General features: G+C 37.8%; 1 protein-coding gene across 3 annotated transcripts; it reads right to left on the minus strand.

Moving 5' to 3' along the window:
- Positions 1 to 564: 564 nt before the first annotated feature.
- LOC123773492 (golgi pH regulator) lies at positions 565 to 20,657 on the minus strand. Of its 3 annotated transcripts, none has more exons than XM_045767316.2 (11): positions 20,611 to 20,657; positions 19,035 to 19,198; positions 18,672 to 18,778; positions 15,602 to 15,726; positions 14,034 to 14,252; positions 13,052 to 13,168; positions 12,253 to 12,396; positions 7,159 to 7,344; positions 4,796 to 4,861; positions 1,995 to 2,069; positions 565 to 938 (listed from the first exon to the last, which is right to left on the minus strand). In XM_045767316.2, the coding sequence occupies exons 2-11, from the start codon at positions 19,103 to 19,105 to the stop codon at positions 786 to 788; spliced, it is 1,263 nt and encodes a 420-aa protein (XP_045623272.1). In that variant the 5' UTR covers positions 19,106 to 19,198; positions 20,611 to 20,657; the 3' UTR covers positions 565 to 785. The 3 variants fall into 3 exon arrangements, with proteins under 3 accessions (XP_045623272.1, XP_045623268.1, XP_045623269.1); XM_045767312.2 differs by having other exon boundaries at positions 19,914 to 20,646; XM_045767313.2 differs by lacking the exon at positions 20,611 to 20,657 and adding an exon at positions 20,175 to 20,604.
- Positions 20,658 to 20,838: the final 181 nt, after the last annotated feature.

Raw genomic sequence — 20,838 nt, forward strand, 5'->3', positions numbered from 1 at the left:
ATTTCATGGCGCGGAGTTTGAAACAAACCCCAAGTAAATCGGATTTAAACTGGATTTTTTACAAATATTTTAAACCGCACCGTAAATTTACGTCGTGATCCGACAAGCGGTTAGGGAAAACGCCCGTAATTCCAAGTCGAAAATCCAGAAAAGTGTTAATTAACTTAAATTTATTACCTCTTGTTCTTTAAGTTACAGATCTCTGGAATTCTTCCTTCTCAATTTCGTTGGTTCCCGTTACTATTTTGTAAGTACATAGTGATATCGCCTAATTAAAAAAAAATGCTCGCTCATTTCTTGCCAACAATTAACATGCTTATTTATTTGTTGACTTTGTACTTGACAAACTGCTAGTTTTCTGTCATAATTCCTTTATTTGGCTATATTTTCATGGAGTGCCACTTGATGATCTGGAAAGATATGGAATTCCCAAAGGCAAGGTGTTAAAGACATAGTGTATAGATTGATACAGGACCATTTGGAAATAGGTAACTATGTTATCCTTATCAACACAGCACATATAGCTCTGAAAACTAAATTAATAAGGATACAAAATTACAAATGTACAAATTGGAAGTTTACTATAATATATGAATTGAGCATATAGTATTCAGCAATTTAGGAATAGATATAATATATAACTGCTAAATTATTTCTAATCTCATTTCAAAAAAAGCTACCCCTAAATTTCAGTTTAGTTTTATCACAACAGTACACAGAATTTTCTGCTAAACAAGTTCATTTCATAAAAATGTAAATAGTCACAAAGTAAACAATGATCTGCGTCACCACTTTGGCTCGTAGAAACTTTCCGTCTTATCGGTGGTATTGACTTGTTTGTGTGCCAGATAAAGAATACCCATGGTAGTGAGTGCAGATACTAGAAAAATAACATCAAACCATCGATGGTAGAAATGGAACTGCAGATCTCCCAAGACCTGAAATATAAGCCAGAAAACTTTCATTACACAGGCCAAACATCAGATTCATTAATTCAGAAACGTGTGAGAGTAAGCTTAAAATATTCCTTAACAGTTTATGGAATGTTGGAAAAAAAAGGAATTATCATAAATCAATATTATTTCATAAACAATTGTCCAATACAGTATTATTCTCGATTAATATACCTACATTTTTTACAGCAGTGAACCATACCTATGGCTTATAGGCTGGTCCTGTGTGGCTTTTGGAAATCCTAGCTTTGAATGGTTACTTCTTTATGGCAAGATTATACATCATTTGCCCCCGAATAGGATCAGTCACAGTCAAAAAAGATCAACATCCCACACCAGTGTAGTGGGAACTTTATCAACTGCCTTGTTGGGTCATATTTATGCTAGGAAAACACTGAAAAATACTCAGTCTAGCCAAGAATGAAGAGAGAAAAATGCTTTCCATAAACCCAAAACCTCATCCGAAATGCAACTTTGCAACTCTGAGATTGCCACCCTACACCAGGATAACTGCTTAATTATCAATAAGTTACTACAATTTACTGCCAGAAGCCAATGTTAACACCATAACATTGCCATTCAATTTGCCACCTAACCCTCCTTCTCAATTTCTCATGATGCCAAAGGAATGAGAAAACATCGAGCACAGGGAAGCCAGGAAAAGAAGAGGGGGAAGAGACAGTGAATTTGTCAGAAAAATGCTTTTCATGTATGTACTTAAAGCTTCATTTCTTCAAAAATGAAGCTAAGATACAAAGTTAAATATTCCTAGGCATAGAATAGCACACATATGTACTATATTAGGCCTCAGATATCATGTATTAGGCCTAGGAAGGTTAGGTTAGTTTAATTTGTCTTTGCAACACAAGTAGAAAATAGTTTACGGGTTTGACGAACTCAATACTGCTGATTTCTACTTTCTAATTTCATTGTACGTCGGTATATATATTATGGTCCTCATCATTACTATAATTACTACCAAAACTGGAGGATGGGCTGGGAAATACCTAGGCTTACTCAGCTTAACTGTGAAGACCTCACCTGTGTAATAATTGTCCGATATTCAAGGGGCATGTTCATTCTCATTAGCATCACCATGGATACGAAGTACATTCCCTGGAAAGAACGAAAAATATTTAGTATATAATATAGACCTTTTTCATATTAAATTTGAAAGTGATAAAACAAATTCTTATATTTTTATACTAGGTCTAGTACTGTTTATTACCAAGGTAATGTAGGGTGTGGCTCTGTGCCAGTATTTTCAGGTGTCTCAGGCTTCCACTGCTGCTTCTGTATTTCTCAACCCGAAACCCATGACAACTGTTACAATGGCTTCAACGGGTGGTTAAGTCAAACTACAAGCTTGTCCCCATGCATATAGCCTCTGAAAGAATGTAAAATTCATGTTTTTTTTTCTGTTAATCCTGTCCTCCTCAAGATATTAGGGCCTGTAGTTTCTGGAGATTGAACAGGGCATCTGCAACATGGTAACCTCTCCAATGTACCCTGTCAATATTGTCGATCTACAGTATTACACTGGAAAACTTTCTCTCTCAAATAGTGGGATGCTTGGGCAAGTCAATAAGTAGGCTCTGCTTTGCTTTATTTCCATACCCAAAGTACAGCTTAGTAAAAAACTATTTTCTTAACAAGTCCAGTGGATGCTCACATTCTTACTCTTTTGTACCACTTCCTTGAGCTTTCAAGATTGAAATTGTGTTGGTAACTCCGGTCCACCTTGTTTATATATAGGATGCTGCCACCTGGCAGTGGCATTGGCTAGGCCTGTTGATTTTGACAATTTTTAGAATGTTAATTAATGGTCTCTACCAACCTTATACCTGATAAGTTACTTGGTGGGAAGGTAATGAGGCCTTAATATAGCAGCTTAGTTCTGTCTCATGTGGCTCCTGGCTCAAGAAATCAACCAAAGAGTTGGTTCAGAAAGCAATGCTTCACTACGCTAATTATTATTTTTGTTTATGGCCCAGTCCTACCACAGTGTGGACCTGTTCTGGCCAAGTGCAATTTTGTATTTTGGTGTGGTTGACCTAATTCTGGGAGGGCTTCCCTAGGTGGTTCTACAACCTATCCACCTGAATAGATCATAACCTAACATACTCCTATGGCCTTTGTGAGTCACAAGCGCCTACTGGAGACCAATAGCAGAATATGGATAACTCAATAGAAGCAAGAAAGTCCACCTCCCCTCACCTATATACCTACTCAATCAATTCTTAAGTAAGTAATTATAAAAAAAAGGCACCAAACCCGGAAGGCTATGTAGCACCATTAAATGTGCGGAATAATCAGAGGACGCTAAATATCACCAAGGATGCCAATACGAGAACAGAAACGCATAAGGCGAATGATGTCAAAAGTATCCGATTCACCAAGAAGTTTATCGAGGGACAAGTGACCGCAAGGGGTGGTCGGAAAGCAAGACACACGCTCGTCCTGGAAGTCAGGACATTCAACAAGGATATGCACGACTGCAAGAGGGACAATGCAATTTGGACCATAATGAGCTGGGCGGCGCTCCATTAAGTGACCATGAGTTAAGAGAGTATGGCCAAGATGCAATCTTGCTAGAGCCGTTTCCCACTGCCGGTTATGGTGAAAGGAGGAAGGCCACGGGGACACACACGGGGACAACTTCGAAAGGTTGTAATGAGGTATACCAGGCAAACCAAAAAATCAATTGAACCATTATCACATGTTACGTGTATTAAGAGCCTACTGTCATCTCTGGGTGGCACATTGGTGGCTTATGCCTTTATTTCAATCCATAATGTTGCCCATATGGTGCCAATTATGCTCTATGTCATCACCCAGAGCTCAACACCCATGTATATTATACTTACATGCTTTTCACTACTCTGCATGGTTGTAATGAAGGGGAAGGTTGTCCCCCCCCCTGTCGTGGGGGGGGGAAGACAAAGGACAGAGCCTCTTCGAGTTCCACCAGTGACACTCAAGTCACTGCCCCTTTACAGTATGCTTACTGTCGGTTCTGTATTCACTTTCTCTCATGATGAGGTCAGCATTTAACACATGTTTACACCAGCCAAAACACAGGGACCTCGCAGCACCTCTGGTGACTCGTTAGGCTACTTTCTGTCCCCAGAGAGCGGGAGATAGAATAGCAGGTGTCAACAAGTGGCACGTGTCTACTTCGGACACCTGGTTACCCAATTTTACTGTCATCTGGATTTTACAATTTACACTGCCTTGCCAGAAATGTTGTTTCTAAATAAATGTTTATATCTTGTTCCTCTTTAGTTACAAATAGTTCCTAAATAAATCTGTTCATCATTTGCTTCTCTCTCTTTATAAACAATCAGTGAAAGATTCGGAGAACACAAGAGTCGCCAGAGTCTTGTATCGCATACCTCAGTGTGAGCAAAGTCAGCATCATGTGTTGAGAGATACCAGACCATATAGCCAGAGTGCAACCTTTCAGAGCACCTCCACCAAGTAAAAAGATAGACATTCACTTATTTTCATGTTTTTCTTATATTTTGCATACATATTCATAATTCTACAATGAAAAATTATTTATTTCTTTGCTCACAGGCAGGGATGACCATTTTTCTATAGTGGCTATCCATGGATTAAGTGAGTAAACAAAAATATATGTGCTTTATTTTTCTTGGTAAGAGTAATCATACCAAAATGGTTAAGCAACTCTAGTAATATCAGATGGAATACACGGGTCGCTTCCAGAATACTTTCCACTATGATTTAAAATTCCCAATCAGTTCCCATCATCTGCCTTCTACTCATGTGTGTGTATGAATATAATTATTTATTTGCTTGCAAGGGTGTATGGTACTTACCATCAGCTGTGCCAGAACTAATACAATGATGTTCGAAGATTTGCTGCTAGACACTGCATAGAAGAACTGCAATAAAATATGCAGTAATGTATATTCATATATTGCACAAAATTAATGGCTTGATTGAAACAAGGACAAATTTTCTTCTGGAATGTGACATATAACAATAAATTAGTCATTGAATACTGTGAAGTGGTTAAAACCAATTAATTTATTAAAGAAGTTTTAATTAGTCTTATTATATTTGTTCATAGCTGATTAAACTATAATCCTTACCGCATTCATTTTATGGCATTACATATTAATGGGTAGATGGTTGGGTATGCTGAAACACCAGAGGAAGGGCTGAAACTCAAAGCATTTGGAAGCCAACTGAAGAGGCAAGGCATCCCAGGACTAACCCTAGAGGTGTTCAACTGTAGAACAACCACATCACAACTGGGATTTACCACGAAATCACTTCATCATTCATTCTTTTATACTCTTGAAGTCAACCAACATTAAACAGTGAGTCAACCAGCATTAAATAAGACCTGCTAAATATAGGAACCAGAAGGATGGAGATCTGCACTCAGGAGTCAATGGTGCACCAGAATGACTACATTTTCAAGAAACCTGAGAAACACCCGAGTGACCACTTTCCTGATGGGTGATATGGGTTTTAATCTAAACATCTTCAGGGGTGACTTTCCACAGTGGTTGGAAAGTCTCCCCTGAAGCTGGTAGAGTCAAATCCACAGCCTCCTCAGGAAATAGGAGAGAAGAAAATGGAGAAACATATGGCAGCATAAATGACCAAGTGGATGCCAAGTAATGGTTCAACATGGCACTTTTGAAGGCAAGACAGATGCAAATAAATCCAACCCTACATAGCACAGAAGTGGTGTGAACCTCTTAGGCAAGGCCTGATAGTCACAGCAGCTGACAAGGCCAGAATAGACTCTACAGCTCTGGAAGCAAACTCACCCTGCAGCTGCATGGGGGCAGAAACATATCAAATGACATCAGCAAAGCAAGACCAAACTTTGTAGTCAGTTGTGACAAAGTTGGAAACAAGAGGGGGGACCTGAACATGAAGCTGCCAGGACACGCCATCACAGGACAAGGAGCATACAGTGCCTGTTTCAAGACATTTAAGAAGACCCTCAAAACAACATTAACCCTTGGGAAGACTTTCTTCCACTCCAACACTAAATGTCATGATTAAAGTTCTGTTTTACCCAATGAAAGCAATGGATTATCTACTAGCCAGGAAGAGGTTGAGACCCTGTACTGCAACCAGGAAGTGGAACAGTATTTGAATTCAAATAAACCCAGATACAGAAGACATGGTTCTCATTTCACGGCAAGAATAGAAACAAATCTGTCTCACATTCCCAGAAGAGAAGTACAATTGAAGCATAGCTACATTGTCATACAGAGCATAAATATGCATTCTAGAATACCATGAGATGAAATCTTGCTTATATTGGGGATGAATGACAACACAGTAAGGAAGTGGCTAAATGTTAAGCCAATTTTTAAAGGCAACCAAGATGCCTCTCAGGAACCGCAGATAAGCAGGACCACTCACCTGACCAAGATATAATAGGTTAGGTAAAGAAGAATTGTTCTGGTTTTATCAGACTGTCAGTTATAGGAAAATCTAGGACTGACCTGACAGTTGCCTCTTACCTTTCAGATGTGTCACACCCCCTAACCTCCTCTTCTAACCTCATTTGTGAGAAGTACTGTAATGTACTGTAAGGAGTTAGGGAAGTGAAAAATATATACACAAGCACTACTACAGTACAGAATACAATTTCTAGCAATTTTGTTTAACATAATACTGTACAGTATTTTAAATAATACAGTATAATAATAATAATACTTAAATTATTAAATAATATTACTAAAAGCACAAGATTAGGTACAAATAGTAAACAAATATAATCTGTAGTAAACTACTATGCGTAGTCAAATAAGATTTCAAGGCAAACGCTTACGGAAAGCTAGATCAAAATTTCCAGAGGCACGACCCGAAAGAAAAACCTGCATTATAAAGGGGTCCAAATTTTGGAAGTTATACTATAATAATACAATGGTAATAAAGTATATAAAATGAAGTAAGATAAAAAATAAAAAATGGACTGAAACGTAAGGACAGCATAAAAAATTATTAAGGATGAAGTTCATGCAGTACTTTAAAATACAGCCAATTATAAGCCTATAATGATTTATAATTATAAGCCTGCATGAAAAAGTTCATGCACTATTTTAATTACCCGACAGTAGTGCTTTCATTGAAGACTATTTTTTTTTTACCTGCAAATGAAATGTTAGAAGACTAAGAATACTGCATCATGCCAAACATAATGACTTACCCTAGTTAGTGTCAATATGAATCCTCGAATTGATGTGAGAATAATGCAGCCCACAAGGAAAAATGAAATATGTTGGGACCAGAACTGCACATCAATGTCAAAACCCAACCAGTGAACAGCAATCTCCATCCCTTTAGTAACTGGATCTTTTCTGCCCACTCGGTCAAACACAATGTTCACCAGTGACTAGAAAAAGAAAAATGGATCAAAATTCAGTACATATGCAAATGAACTGGCATTAAACACACACATTACTGTAGTTTTACTGTAAATACAAATTTAAAAAATTATTTAAATGAGCCAGTCAGTATACTGTATACAGTACTGTATGCAGTACTGTATATGTAAATTTCCATTCTTAGATGAATCTGTCAACTAGCTATAAATAACAGTAGTTGTTTTTCCAAGCAATCACTTCACTTACATTATTTTCTGCTTTAACTACTACTAAACTTATCCTCTTCATGACCTACATACGTTTATTCTGGTAAAATATTGTAATTACATGTCTTTGTCAGAAGTGAGTTACAATGCCAGAAGTGAGTTACAACTCAAGTTTGCATCATTTTTAACCAGTGATGGAGTGTGTTGATCGCTACCTCCGATAGTTAAATATTAGAAGCCTTCAATATTGCTATCAGCTTCTAGACCAAAATAATGTTTATTAATAAGAAGATTATGAAAATCCCAGTTAAAGTCATAGTCTTAGCAGTATTGGTGTGGAGGGATGCCTAAAACTCCTCCACCACTAGTCTTGCCTACCCAACCTCTTCAATTAATGGGATTAGGATTATTGTTTAATCAGTCATTGTTCAGTACATATTAGTATAGTTACTTGGGATTGGAGTGCTGTATTGTAGTACAGTACTATGGAGAGGTGGTTAGGATAGCTATTAAGGGAATTTTGCTCATAAGTAAAATGAAATTTCATTTAATTTCATTTATAAAATTAATGAAATAAAATGCCCCATTCTGAGACGTGCCTAGGTAGCTTCCATCCTTGCTCTTTAATCACAGTCTAATCCAAAATTAGGGCAGGCAGGTGAGGCAGCCAGCTTACCAACTCGAGCCTCCAGTAGGGTAGCCAGATTAGTTGGAGTGTTAATTAGCTTAGAACAGCTTTTTGCAGTGTTTGAATGACTAAGAGTACTGTACTGTTGAGTAGTTTGAGGGGTTTCTAAATGTTGTAGCAAGCAGCTGCCTCGGCAGGATGAAACTGTTCTCTCCCATGAGCTCTCTTCTCCAATATCACAGCAACAAAACAAACTGAAAGGTTTCTTGTCTTTCTGGGATTAAGAATTGCTCAGAGTATCATCAATATCTAGTCAGGACCACAGCATTTACTTTATTATTAATAAATGCATGTTAGATATTGTAAATCCAGTCAAACTTATGCAATTTGCTGTAGAAGGGTTTAAATATTAACAATTGATGAAGAATCCATATGTACATGGCACTATCTTTTCCTCATTTTGATTCAATGATGGTTCAAATAGTGATCTTTATATATTTAAGATAAATACTATATTGTTTCCTTTCAAGATTTGAGACTGCTAGTTTCAATATTTTAAATTTGCTGAAAAAATAATCCACGGTTGAATATAATGAAATGCCTCTTTCTGGTGGCTTCCTGGCAACTAGCTCCAGGGAGCCACCGAGGGAAGTCCTCGCAGAAATAAAGACTACACCAACTCATGATTTATAAATTATTACTAGAATGTCTGGCAGCTAGCATTGTTTCAGCATTTAATCTCTTTGTTTACACTACTCTTAGACAATGTGGTCATTATATTTAAAATAATATCAAACAAAATGCATCCAATATTCAGACATGGAAGAGGATTAAATGTATTCTGACAGGATTTCAGTTCAATTTTATTCCTTTCACATGACCTTTTTTTATGTTGTCTTGTAAGTCAATACAAGACTTTAGTTTCTTATACCAGGAAAATGCAAGCTACAACTGAGCTAAGAAACACTTCATCTTTTTCATGTCTACAAAATGTATTTTGTTAACAGGAGAACCAAACTGCAGGGGAGTTTGTTAATCCACTAACCATGCAGCCTAGTATAAAATTTAATGAAACAACTAAAACAGCTTGGTAATTTAGAGCAGGAACTCTCACAAAAATGTATTTCTCAGTGGAAAGAGTCAATGTGCTAATTTATATTTACCCACACATTTGAGGTAGATATGTCCAAGACTGCTTCCAAGTCACTACCACAACTGCAGAAATAACCAGTGTCACAAGCCCCAGGATCACAAGCCCCAGGATTACATCATAACTTACCCAAGTCTCATTTCAGTTCACTTTTCAACTGCTTTAATGCTGAGGTCTCAAGAACTGCTAAGAGAGTGGAAGTTATCTGACACAAGAGACCTGGATGAAGCACAATCAAATGACAAACTTTTTAATTTGAAACTCAATTTCTTTGCTTGAGAAGATCACATGACATAAGATCCACTTAGAAGTTTTAATGTTAAGACCTAAAACAAATAAGCAAATAACAAGGTGTATATTTAAATTTCGGCATTACTCTGATGTATATAAATATAACAGGAAGTACTTTCAATACACAAAGTACTGGTCTAAATATTATCTACACCTTATTTGTCATCTACAATATGGAAGTGCAAGCCTAATGTATGTTAATCCCACACACATAAAATTAAAAGTTTTTTGTTGTTTACATTGCCAGAGCAAAATATTCACTGCAACAAAAGATGATAGGCAGGTAGCTCACCTAGTGTGTGGTACCAACCACCCCCAGGACACTGATCACATTAGACACTGGATGACATTTTTACTCATTGGGGACAAGGACCTTTTCAAATTCAGTCTTGTCCCCCTCAATGTAGCACGAAGCCCTTGTATATATATCAGAGATCAATCATATAATTCAGGCAAACCAACAACTATATCATTAGAATAAAAAAGTTGCAACTTCATGTTTTACACATGGGCAGGTATGGCCATATTTCAATAGCTGCATCTTGAAGGTTAATCTTCAAAAGCTCTCCTTCATATTCAGGGGACAAAACAATTTTCAAATGTACAGTTGTACTGTACCTTGGTGCATGACTGCCCTAGAGTATGATTTTTTTGGTACACGACATCAAATTCATCGTAAAATTTGAATTGGTGTATTACGTTTTCCTTGGAATATGACATATGTTGAAACATGTATGGGTCGAACGAGCACACGTGGTGCTGGGGCACCACCTAAGTTCAACCTAAGAAAATAGTTGTGAGGATGACGACAGAGGAAAAACAAGAGAGCATTCGTAAACATGAAAATGACATGCGGGTTGTCGATTTCCCTTCCACATTAAGAAAATGTGTGAAGTATAGGAAGAACTGCAAAGTTTTGCTGAAAAATATCACCCAGATAAAGCTAACAGGCCATTGCATTAATCTTTATAATGACAATGTTATGTCTCACTACAGAGTGAGACATAACATGCCTCACTCTGCTATGCTGTGTGTTAAAACGAAGGGAAAAACAAGTGTCAATAGACAGGTTTTTAGCAAGACAAATAGGCAGTGAGCCACAACCAGGTCTTATTGGCATGCCTGCAAATCATAGGAGAGTGAGTACCCCAGAAAAGTCCTCACTGCTTAATGTTATAATGGAAGGGGACTTCCCTTCCAAACACTAACACCTCTTCTCCTTCCCCCCTTCCTCACTGTCTTCCATACATCAACAAGAGTCCTCAATAAAGGTAAGATATACATACAGTACTGTATTTTAGTACAAAAATAGTAGTATTTGGTATAAAATGTATTTTTAAGTTAATTTTTTGGAGAGTGTGGAACGGATTAATTCAATTTACATTATTTCTTATGGGAAAATTTGCTTTATTTTATGAATTTTTGGTGTAAAATGCGTCTCTGGGAATGGATTAGGATCGTAAACGAAGATACAGTACCACTGTACTTGTCCCTGGAAAGTACAAACAAGTAATCCAAAACATATTTCGATTACAGTATCCTGAGGTGATCAGTTCCACAAGCTAGTAGAACTATTGAGGTAGCTTCTTATCTTGAGATCTTGAGGTTATCTTGAGATGATTTCGGGGCTCAGCGTTTCCGCGGTCAGTCCTCGACCAGGCCTCATTTTTTTTTTGTTACATCCCCCCCCCCCAAGAAGCAGCCCATAGCAGCTGTCTAACTCCCAGGTACCTATTTACTGCTAGATAACAGGGGCATCAGGGTGAAAGAAACATTTTGCCCATTTGTCTCTGCCTCCACCAGGGATCAAACCCAGAACTTTAGGACTACGAATCCGAAGCGCTGTCCAACCAGCTGTCAGGCGCATGTCAGAAAGTCAACCCATCCTCTGACTAGACAGTACAATTTAAAACTAAATTTAATAAGTACAATCCTGACTATTGGCATAGTACATAAATACTGTACACTTAATTGTCTGCATTGCATCAAAATATTGTGAATATTAGAGTTAACTGAAAAACTGTATAGAAAACCATGACCTAACCTAACCTTGGGAGGTTAGGTTAGGACATGGTTATTGACCATGCTTCTTAATTACAATTAGTACTTAACTTATAGCTATATTGATATTACAATTTTATAAAACTCATAAAACAAAACTAAAGTCTTTCAATAAATTATAAAGTAACTCAGGATATTTTCAAATTTTGTATAAAATCTCTGTTGTTTAATAAAACTGAAAAGGAAATTCTTTATATTTAAAACTTGTGTGTATAGAATTGAACACGAAAACTTCAACCTAAAAATTTTGAGTGTATTAAACACAAAATTAGGAGAATATATGGGGAGGTAAATGTAACGGCACAATTAAGTGTATTTATGTACTATGCAGACAGTCAGGAATGTACTTATTACATTTAGTATTAAAACGTACTGTCTATTCAGAGGATGGGTTGCAGAAAGTAATGATTCATTAAATGAGTCTATGCTTCCATTTATTCACCCAGTCTCCATCCTTCACCATCAATAACAGCCCTTTCTTCAACAGCAGATTCACCACAGAAAAATATACAGATAGTAAAGAAAGTAATGAATTATCAACTTACATTTAACTGCACATTAATTTACAAGATATACTCACTATAAAGATTTTCCATGAGCAGTACAGAGAAAAGAAATAGCCCATAAAGTTGAAGAATCGTCCCTGAAATGTTCTTGCCCATTCAAGTCTTTCCCTCTGATTTTGCAGTTCCACCGTCTCCAAGAATAGCTGTCTTGATAGTTCCTGTTAACAAAGAAATGTTTGGTCAAGTAACTAGTGAGACAATTTGAAAAATACGCAATATAAAATTCTGGAGCTACTACTGTATGTAAAGAAAAAAATGGCAAGTGTAATGAAACGCCTCTTTCTGGGAACTGTTTCTGTAGCTCCTTTTTGCTTATGGACTGGACAAGACTAGATAGGCTAGTCAGATCAGGAACCCATAAAACTCATGAAGAACAGACTGAATCAGTACTGAAAAAACTGCCTATAAAAGCAATGAAAGGTGATCACAAAAGTCAACCTCCCTCTAAAGAAATGTTTTGACAAGTACTCTACTATCTCCTCACCATTCCTCGCCGAGGAATGGTGAGGAGCTTGTAGATGAGAGCTTGTAGCTCATCCAGAAAATCGTGAAGTTGCTGCTTAGTCAGAGTTAATTTGTTTTTGTATTGAGGCAGGTATTTTCTCCCCCATTTCGTGTATGACTAACCATCCTGTGAGGTGAGAGTATTAGATGAACTTATAGCTAATTTTTGATCTACACTGTGTAATCTTTCATATAGAATAGGGTAGCAGCACATTGCTGTGTATACCTAAGCTTATTAATAAAAAAACAAAACAAAAATTGTACTGACATACATAGAATATTATATTTTTTTTAAAACACTGAAATTACCTCTAAAGCTGCAACCTCTTGTTTCAGAGTTGACAGGCTTTCTCCTTGTGGACTGCTAGCTGTGACACTCCGTAGTAAACCCCAAATTCTGGAGTGGGGGCCACCTTCATCCCCAACCTACAAAATAATATAAACAGATACAAAGAGATTATTATGACAATTAGTTATATATGCTTGAATGGGCTCCATCACATTACAAACAACTTAATCCTTGGCAAAAGGTACAGCAAGTCTTTTCACTAACTTTCTAAGACCATTGTCTTTGGTAACATACTATTCAAGCTTCCACCCATGGAAATGCAAGATTCCCCAGCAGGGTAAGCTCCTTGCACAGAGGGGCCATCCATGCTCTCCGGTCACACACAGCACCTCCAAGTCTTCCATAACACATGCTCCATCATTAATCAATAAAAAAAATTGCCAACATAATTCTAACAAGGACATCATTCATTTATGACTGCCTGTGAAGAATGAAGAAACATTTAAACAGCAGGAGACAATATGGAATATGGCTGAGAGCGTAAGACACATTGTGCACCATCAATCATGCATACTTAAACAATTCACGTACATACAGGCACATTTCTGTACACTCAACTTGTATATTAAAACAAATTTGCATATCTACAAATTTGCTCAGATCAAGAGTCAGTGGTAAACACCAAGCCCACACAATAGATATGAAAACATGTCAACATTTTGGTTATCAAGTCTCCACATTGCTTCTGATATAAGTCCCTTAATATTAAGTATATATGAAAGCAATAAATGCATGAACATTTAGCCCTTTTTTGCATGGCAAAAATTAAATAACATCAATATTCACAAATGGGTAGTGAAAACACATCAAAGTGACAGCACAAAAATTAATAAATGTGTACAGAAATAGGAGTAAATGGAATGTGGCTTGGAAGTATAGTACAGTACCTAAATGAAGCAGTAATTTACAAACTATTAATCAATTTAAAGTACTGTACATTACCTTAGAGGTGATTCTTTCCTTTTCTGCTAAAGCTATTCTCTTCTTTTTATTTACAATGACATCAATGGTTTGAAGCAAACGTCGTTCCTGAGCTTGAATATCATGTTTAGTAACTGGACGCATGAAGATGTTCATAGAGGTGTAAGGGTAGTTTACAGCACCAAATCCAGATAACGATGCCATTACAGTCACACCAATGACCCCAATTCGACTGATGCTCTGTAGGAAAATGTAATACAAAATTTAATAACGAGAGCTATTTGTAAAAAATATATTTTGCTATAGAAGGGGGACTAGGGAGAAGGGGATCTTAGAATGTGAATTGGGGAGAAATAGTATGATGGACTCCTAAGAAAGTGCACACAAACTTCCAATTACATACCAGAAGCTGTTTATAACATTTAAGTCTAGTATCCAGCTTATGTTGAGTAAACATTTTAATCCAATCAAGAAACATCATCATTGGGAGAATAATGGAAAAGGAACTGTAAGCGAGTAAATCCTTCTACTGGCTTTGTGCGGTGTTTGGTTGCCCCAAGGTAGAACTTTTTGCATTGGCATGGAACTTATGGGTCCCCTATTATATGGCTTCATTACCAAATCATGAGACTTGTGCACTGGATGCTTTGTGGTTGGACTGGTTGCAATGGGGGTTTCATTTAGCTCTTTTCCTCAATTTAGTTATTGCTCCAGGTGTTTTCCAGGTTGGAGATATTCTTGGGCAAGGTGATCTTTCTGGATCTATGGTGGCTAGTTCTGCATTGGTTTCCTGTTCAAGCTCAGTGTCCATATTCAGGTGTGTTTCTGCAGCCCAACTCCTTTTCCCCAGATTGGCCTGGTGATGTACCATGCTGGTTTACCCTTTCTCTGCATCTCTAGTTTGTGTTGCAAGTTTACCAGCATTTGTATGGTGCACTGGTGATTAATTTGTTGGTATCCAGCCTGTGTCTTTGTTGCAGCAATAGTTTCAAGTATTCTGGAACTCCTTTTGCCTTTTTATCTCTTTTTGGCATTCAGCATTGATATTTCCTTTGTACCATTTTTCAAGTTGTTTTGAGTTGTCTTTCACTCCCCCCCCTCCCCTGGCTGGCACATGCTTTCCCTAAGCCATCATGGTCTCTCACTCCTCCCTCCCTTCCCTACCACCAGCAGCATTAGGGTTTCTATAAACTAACATTCTTCATTTTTGGGTTCTCGAGATAATTTCATTGTGCAATATTCCTTTATGTATGCTGAGAATAATAGAATTGCATTAATAGGTGACTTGTAGCTTAGTGAGAAGTATAATCAGTATGTTTAGATACATTGCTATTACAAATGGCAGAAGTACTGTATATTTTCCCAAGCAAGAAATTAACCTATGAATAGTCTGTTCAACAAAGAAAATTGGGCACAAAGTTCAAATGCTATTGGAAAGGCTCAACACACATGTGCTCAAGTCTATCTCAAAATACAGTGTATACAATGATCTCCATAGATACACACACATTTGTATACTACAGCACATCTATTTAACCCTATTGTGAATTAAACAATAATCACAAGTATCACCATGAACTTGCACTTACTTGCTCTATTGACAGTATTCCATGCTGAGTGCTAAGGATCGGAAAAGGGTCTCCAATTTTCCAGAAGCAAACCATAAATACACCCCACGTTAGCACTGACAAAACGTTCACCCATTCTCGACGAACTGGAAATATTGAAGAAAGTCATTTACTCATTATCATCTATTTATAGATTTACACTAAATTTACTTCCATTTAACTTCAATTAACTTCAATTTAACTCAAGCTAGTTTTGAGTGAACCAATTGTTTTGAATGAATTGTTTGGCTGTTTCGATGCTTCATTTTCTGTGAATCTTGCAGCTGCCAGTACTGCTTCACTGATTTTCTGGGTGCTTTACCAGTGAAAATTTTTATAATAATCATCTGCTCCTTGTGTCTCTGTGAGGGATCCAAGTTCTGGCTCTGGTCTAGTAGGCCAAACAGAACTCCTGTGACTAATGTGATCCAGTAGTGGGCGCTATCTAACCAAGATAGCTTCAGGGAGCCACCGGGGTTCTACTATAAAGGGTTGTTTTTATTGCATTCAATGCTGCTTTCTTACAGTTCATAATATAAGTGTTAATTATTTACCTACTAACTCACGTCATATGACGTGTTGGAATACTACCCAAGACTTAAACAGCCCGCGGATACACGGGGTTCACCTCACCTTCATCAGGGCTCTTGTAAACAGACGCCATTTAAAAAAAAAATTGTGGGCAACATTCCCAGGTATCAGGGCCTCAGTACTGAGTGAGCCACCAAGGCTGGCGCACGCAGCATGAGCTCACAGCACTGTTGTTCAGCTTGTGACCACAGCATCGTCTAAAAATGTCAAAATATATATGTACATGCTATTATTTAGCAATGATAGAATTACAGAAGACCCTTGACTGTGGTAAAAATTACCAGGATTCTGATAATAGCAGGATTGTTGTGATAATTAGCGCTGTAGTGGGAGGAGTAATCTTGGTGGGGAGGAGGTAACGTTGTCTGCTGACTCTGTGTGACCACCTTTTACTATCTGGACTCACAATACCAGCTTAGTGGTTTGCTATGGTGAACAAAACATGCAGATACTCATATGTAACGTCTGTATATAGTGAATAAAAACAAAAACAGCATGGTGAGAGGAGAATGTTGGCGAGTCAGATGAGGTGAGGGAGGAGGGAATGGCAGCCAGTGGCTGCCACTGCCACTCAGCATACAAACTTAGTGGTTCATTATGGTAACACAAATGTAGATACAGTATTTATATTTTTTTTTTTTTTTTTTTTTTTAGATATATACAAGAGTTGTTACATTCTTGTACAGCCACTAGTACGCGTAGCGTTTCGGGCAGGTCCCTGGAATACGATCCCCTGCCGCGAAGAATCTTTTTTTCATCCAAGTACACATTTTACTGTTGCGTTAAACAGAGGCTACAGTTAAGGAATTGCGCCCAGTAAATCCTCCCCGGCCAGGATACGAACCCATGACATAGCGCTCGCGGAACGCCAGGCGAGTGTCTTACCACTACACCACGGAGACTGTAACGGTATATATAGTGTAATAACAGCAAAAGGAGTGTTGGGAGAAGCCATTTTGGTGAGGGAGGTGGCATTATCTTCCTGACTTATCATGCTGTGTAAGGGTGGCCACTATGCTCGTAGTGCACTATACCAGCTTAGATGAACAGTTATGGTGAACAGAGCATGTAGAAACTTATATATAACGTCTGTATATATATAGTGAATAAAAGCAAAAACAGTATGGTGGGAGGAGGATGTGGGCGAGTGAGGAGTCATTGAGGGAGGGAGTGGCAGCGTGAGGCTGGCTGGTCACTCCTCGTTGCTTTTTGACTTGCAATATCAACTTAGTGGTTCATTATGGTGAACAAAACATGCAGATACTTATATATAATCTGTGTATATTTTGTAATAACCTACAAAGTATTTGTTTATTGTTTTATGAACACAATAATTGAATCAATAATATGCTCACCATAATTTTGAGTACAGCGATGATTCACACATTTTATTATATAAATGTATCACACTACACACTATTGAATAACATTACAGCAAAAAATGAAGAAAAAAATCAATCAGAGACATTGAAATAATTAGGTAATTATATCTTTGTGGCAACACCCGCCTGACAGCTAGGGCTGAGCAGACTGCCTCAGACGCATGCTGAGTCAGCGCCTCTTTTTTTTTTTTTGCCAGACTTCTTCGCCCTATTGCGCCCAAAATATGCCACTTACAATTTTTGTATTATTTTTCCTGTGATCAAGGAACACAAATTAACAGGTTTATAAGAGAAAAACATTTGTTTGAATTTTTTTTTTTATGCGCCTGTGGGTGACAAAGGCCAAATAGCCCTTAGCAACAAAAGGGTTAAGAGTTTCTGAATCCTGCAGTAACCACCCCTGAAGCCATCAACACTGCCACTCTTCTGATCAAAAATGGTATCCAGCAGCTGGACACCCTCATAAATACTGTCAAGCAGTATCCTTCCCCACGATAGCAGCCTGATGATTTAAATGCGACCTCAACACTCAGAACACATTTACTATAAAAAAAAATTTTTATGCTTGTGCCACCTCTTGGGTGGCTTAATCTTCATCAATCAATCAGCCTAAGTACTAACAAATACAGTTTCATTAAAGCAATTTAACAACTTAAACATAGAAATTTCTTAATTTTTGATCAACAATTGATACCATCCTTGAAGCATTTTCTCAATACAGTTCTGTACATTAATTCCACACACTTAATTAATATCAAGCAATGCATCATTAAGTGTTGACCAGACCGCACACTAGAAGGTGAAGGGACGACGATGTTTCGGTCCGTCCTGGACCATTCTCAAGTCGGAATCGACTTGAGAATGGTCCAGGATGGACTGAAACGTCGTCGTCCCTTCACCTTCTAGTGCGAGGTCTGGTCAACATAATTTTGCCACGTTATTGTGACTCATCATCTGCGCATCATTAAAGGCTTGGACTTTTTTTCAGATAATTATGTGTAAAAGCAAGAAAAGCTGCCATATGAACTGAATTATTGACATAATATAAAAAAATTATGGCCTCATAAGAGCGAACTTACCTATTCTAATGTTTGAAACCACAAAATGGCAGAGATAAAACGGTATGACCAATATAAGCATGATGAGCATTGAGTAAAGAACAACCTGCCAGTAGAGATAGCGGGACCTGAAGACAAAATGAATAATTAAGGAAAGCATAGTTGAATATCCCACAACAGTGTTATATATTGTCAGAACATAAGTTACACAAAATTAAGGGATAAATATTCATGAACCAGAATCTGATATAATGATGCATTTCATAAATTAATCTTTCATGGTCATTCTCTTTTTAATTAAATATTGTTTTCATAAAGGTTTGAATATATGAGTGTATCAGAAAAGTTCAATTGAAACACAAAAGCATAATAAAATTGACTCACCCTGATTCCAAAACAGCAGCAATCTCAAAGATAATAAGTTCAAACATAGCACATGAAAGCATGAAGATCATTGGGAAGAACAACTGAACAAGGGTGTTGTGGACTTCATAATCACGAAAGATCTTCTTGACAAACCACACCCATCCTCCTATGAAAAATATCAGCTGAAACAATAAAGAACGATGAGAACAAAACTAGAATTGACAATAAATTTATTGCCATAAATATTTTGATAAATTTGAAAACTCCAAGGATACCGAATGTTTTGCCAATCTCTCTCCCCACTATAACTAAACTACACATTTTTTATCAGTAAATATCATCATTCAAATAAGCTAAATTTTATTAAATTTATGCTAAAATATGTAAATTGGGTTTAGACTGTTGCATAACTGTTTAGTACAGCCATTATTGTAATGACTGAAATGAGTTTTATGTATAAAGTTTCTAATTGCCATAGCTATCACAATTACCACAGCTATTGCTATTATCATAGCTATCACAATTATCATAGATGCTCTCACAATCACCACAGCTGCACTCACAATCACCACAGCTGCTCTCACAATTACCACAGCTATTGCTATTATCATAGCAATTACCACAGCAGCTGTGGTAATTGTCATAGCAGCTATCACAATTACCACAAGTACTACAGCTGCCATCACAATTACCCCAGCTGCTATCACAATTATCATAGCTTCTATCATAATTATTGTAACTACTATCAATTACTATAGCTACTACCACAATTACAATAGTTGCTATCACAATTAACAGTTCAAGTCAGATTATTGAGATAATAAAATACACCTCAAAAGGCTGGAGTAGCTTAGGCTATTCCTATCCTCATAAACAATTACCATGTAAACTACTAACCATAGATCCTATCATAATAGCACTATCAATAAGGATCCCCATTATCACTTTTTTATGATAGGTGCAGTTTGCTTGGTTTTTCTTCTCCTTGTGGGAAGGCCAGAGTGCCGATGTTGTTGTTGTGGACTTAAGGGTGACAGCTTAAGTAGACTTATGCGACCTGTCCAAAGGATTCCTGGTATGACAACAAAACAGGAAGCTACCCAGAAAAGCAAAACATGACCAGACGGCAAAATAAAACCATCAAGTGGCGCTGCCCACCTGGCAACACCCTAATACCCCCAGCAGGGCAGGTACCGGCCACCCACACACTGGGTACACAGGGTAACACTCCCAGCAGAGGGAGAGACAGGCGCCCTCCCCGTCAACAGGGAACTCAGGAGCCTCCAGGGCCCGGCCGCCGGACCCCGGCACCTCTCAGCTCCGGATCCCGGCTCAACACCCAAGGTGCAAGCCGGAAAACGTAAGAAAACCTATTAAAGCCCTCTTGACCCCACGGCGATATATGGGCCAAGCATGGCAAGCATTTGGGCACTTGAACAAAAGTGCCTTAAGGCAACATGTAATCCAATGGGCAGGAATATGTAAACGTTCTCCGGCGCCTTCCCAAGCGGAACAGAAGTCAAGCGTTTGCAAGATGTCAAGGGTGAACCAGGAATCCTGGTTTGAATGTTAGAATTGATGCTTAGCGGTGTACGGATGAATGTTGTGTTGACTTCAGTTGATCGCTAACGTTCCATGGTTACGAGGTTCACGTTTTCTATATATAGTTGCCAGGAATATTTAAATTCCATAAATAATTAAACCACCTGGGGTTCGAACCCAGAATACTCGATTGTGAGTCGAGAACGAACCTAACTGTACAGCCCGTCCTCGCATGCAAAGATCCAAGATCGTTAATCCAGCCACCAAACCCCCTGTTTAT

This window comes from Procambarus clarkii, chromosome 89 (assembly GCF_040958095.1).
Source record: "Procambarus clarkii isolate CNS0578487 chromosome 89, FALCON_Pclarkii_2.0, whole genome shotgun sequence".
In the NCBI taxonomy this organism is placed as follows: domain Eukaryota; kingdom Metazoa; phylum Arthropoda; class Malacostraca; order Decapoda; family Cambaridae; genus Procambarus; species Procambarus clarkii.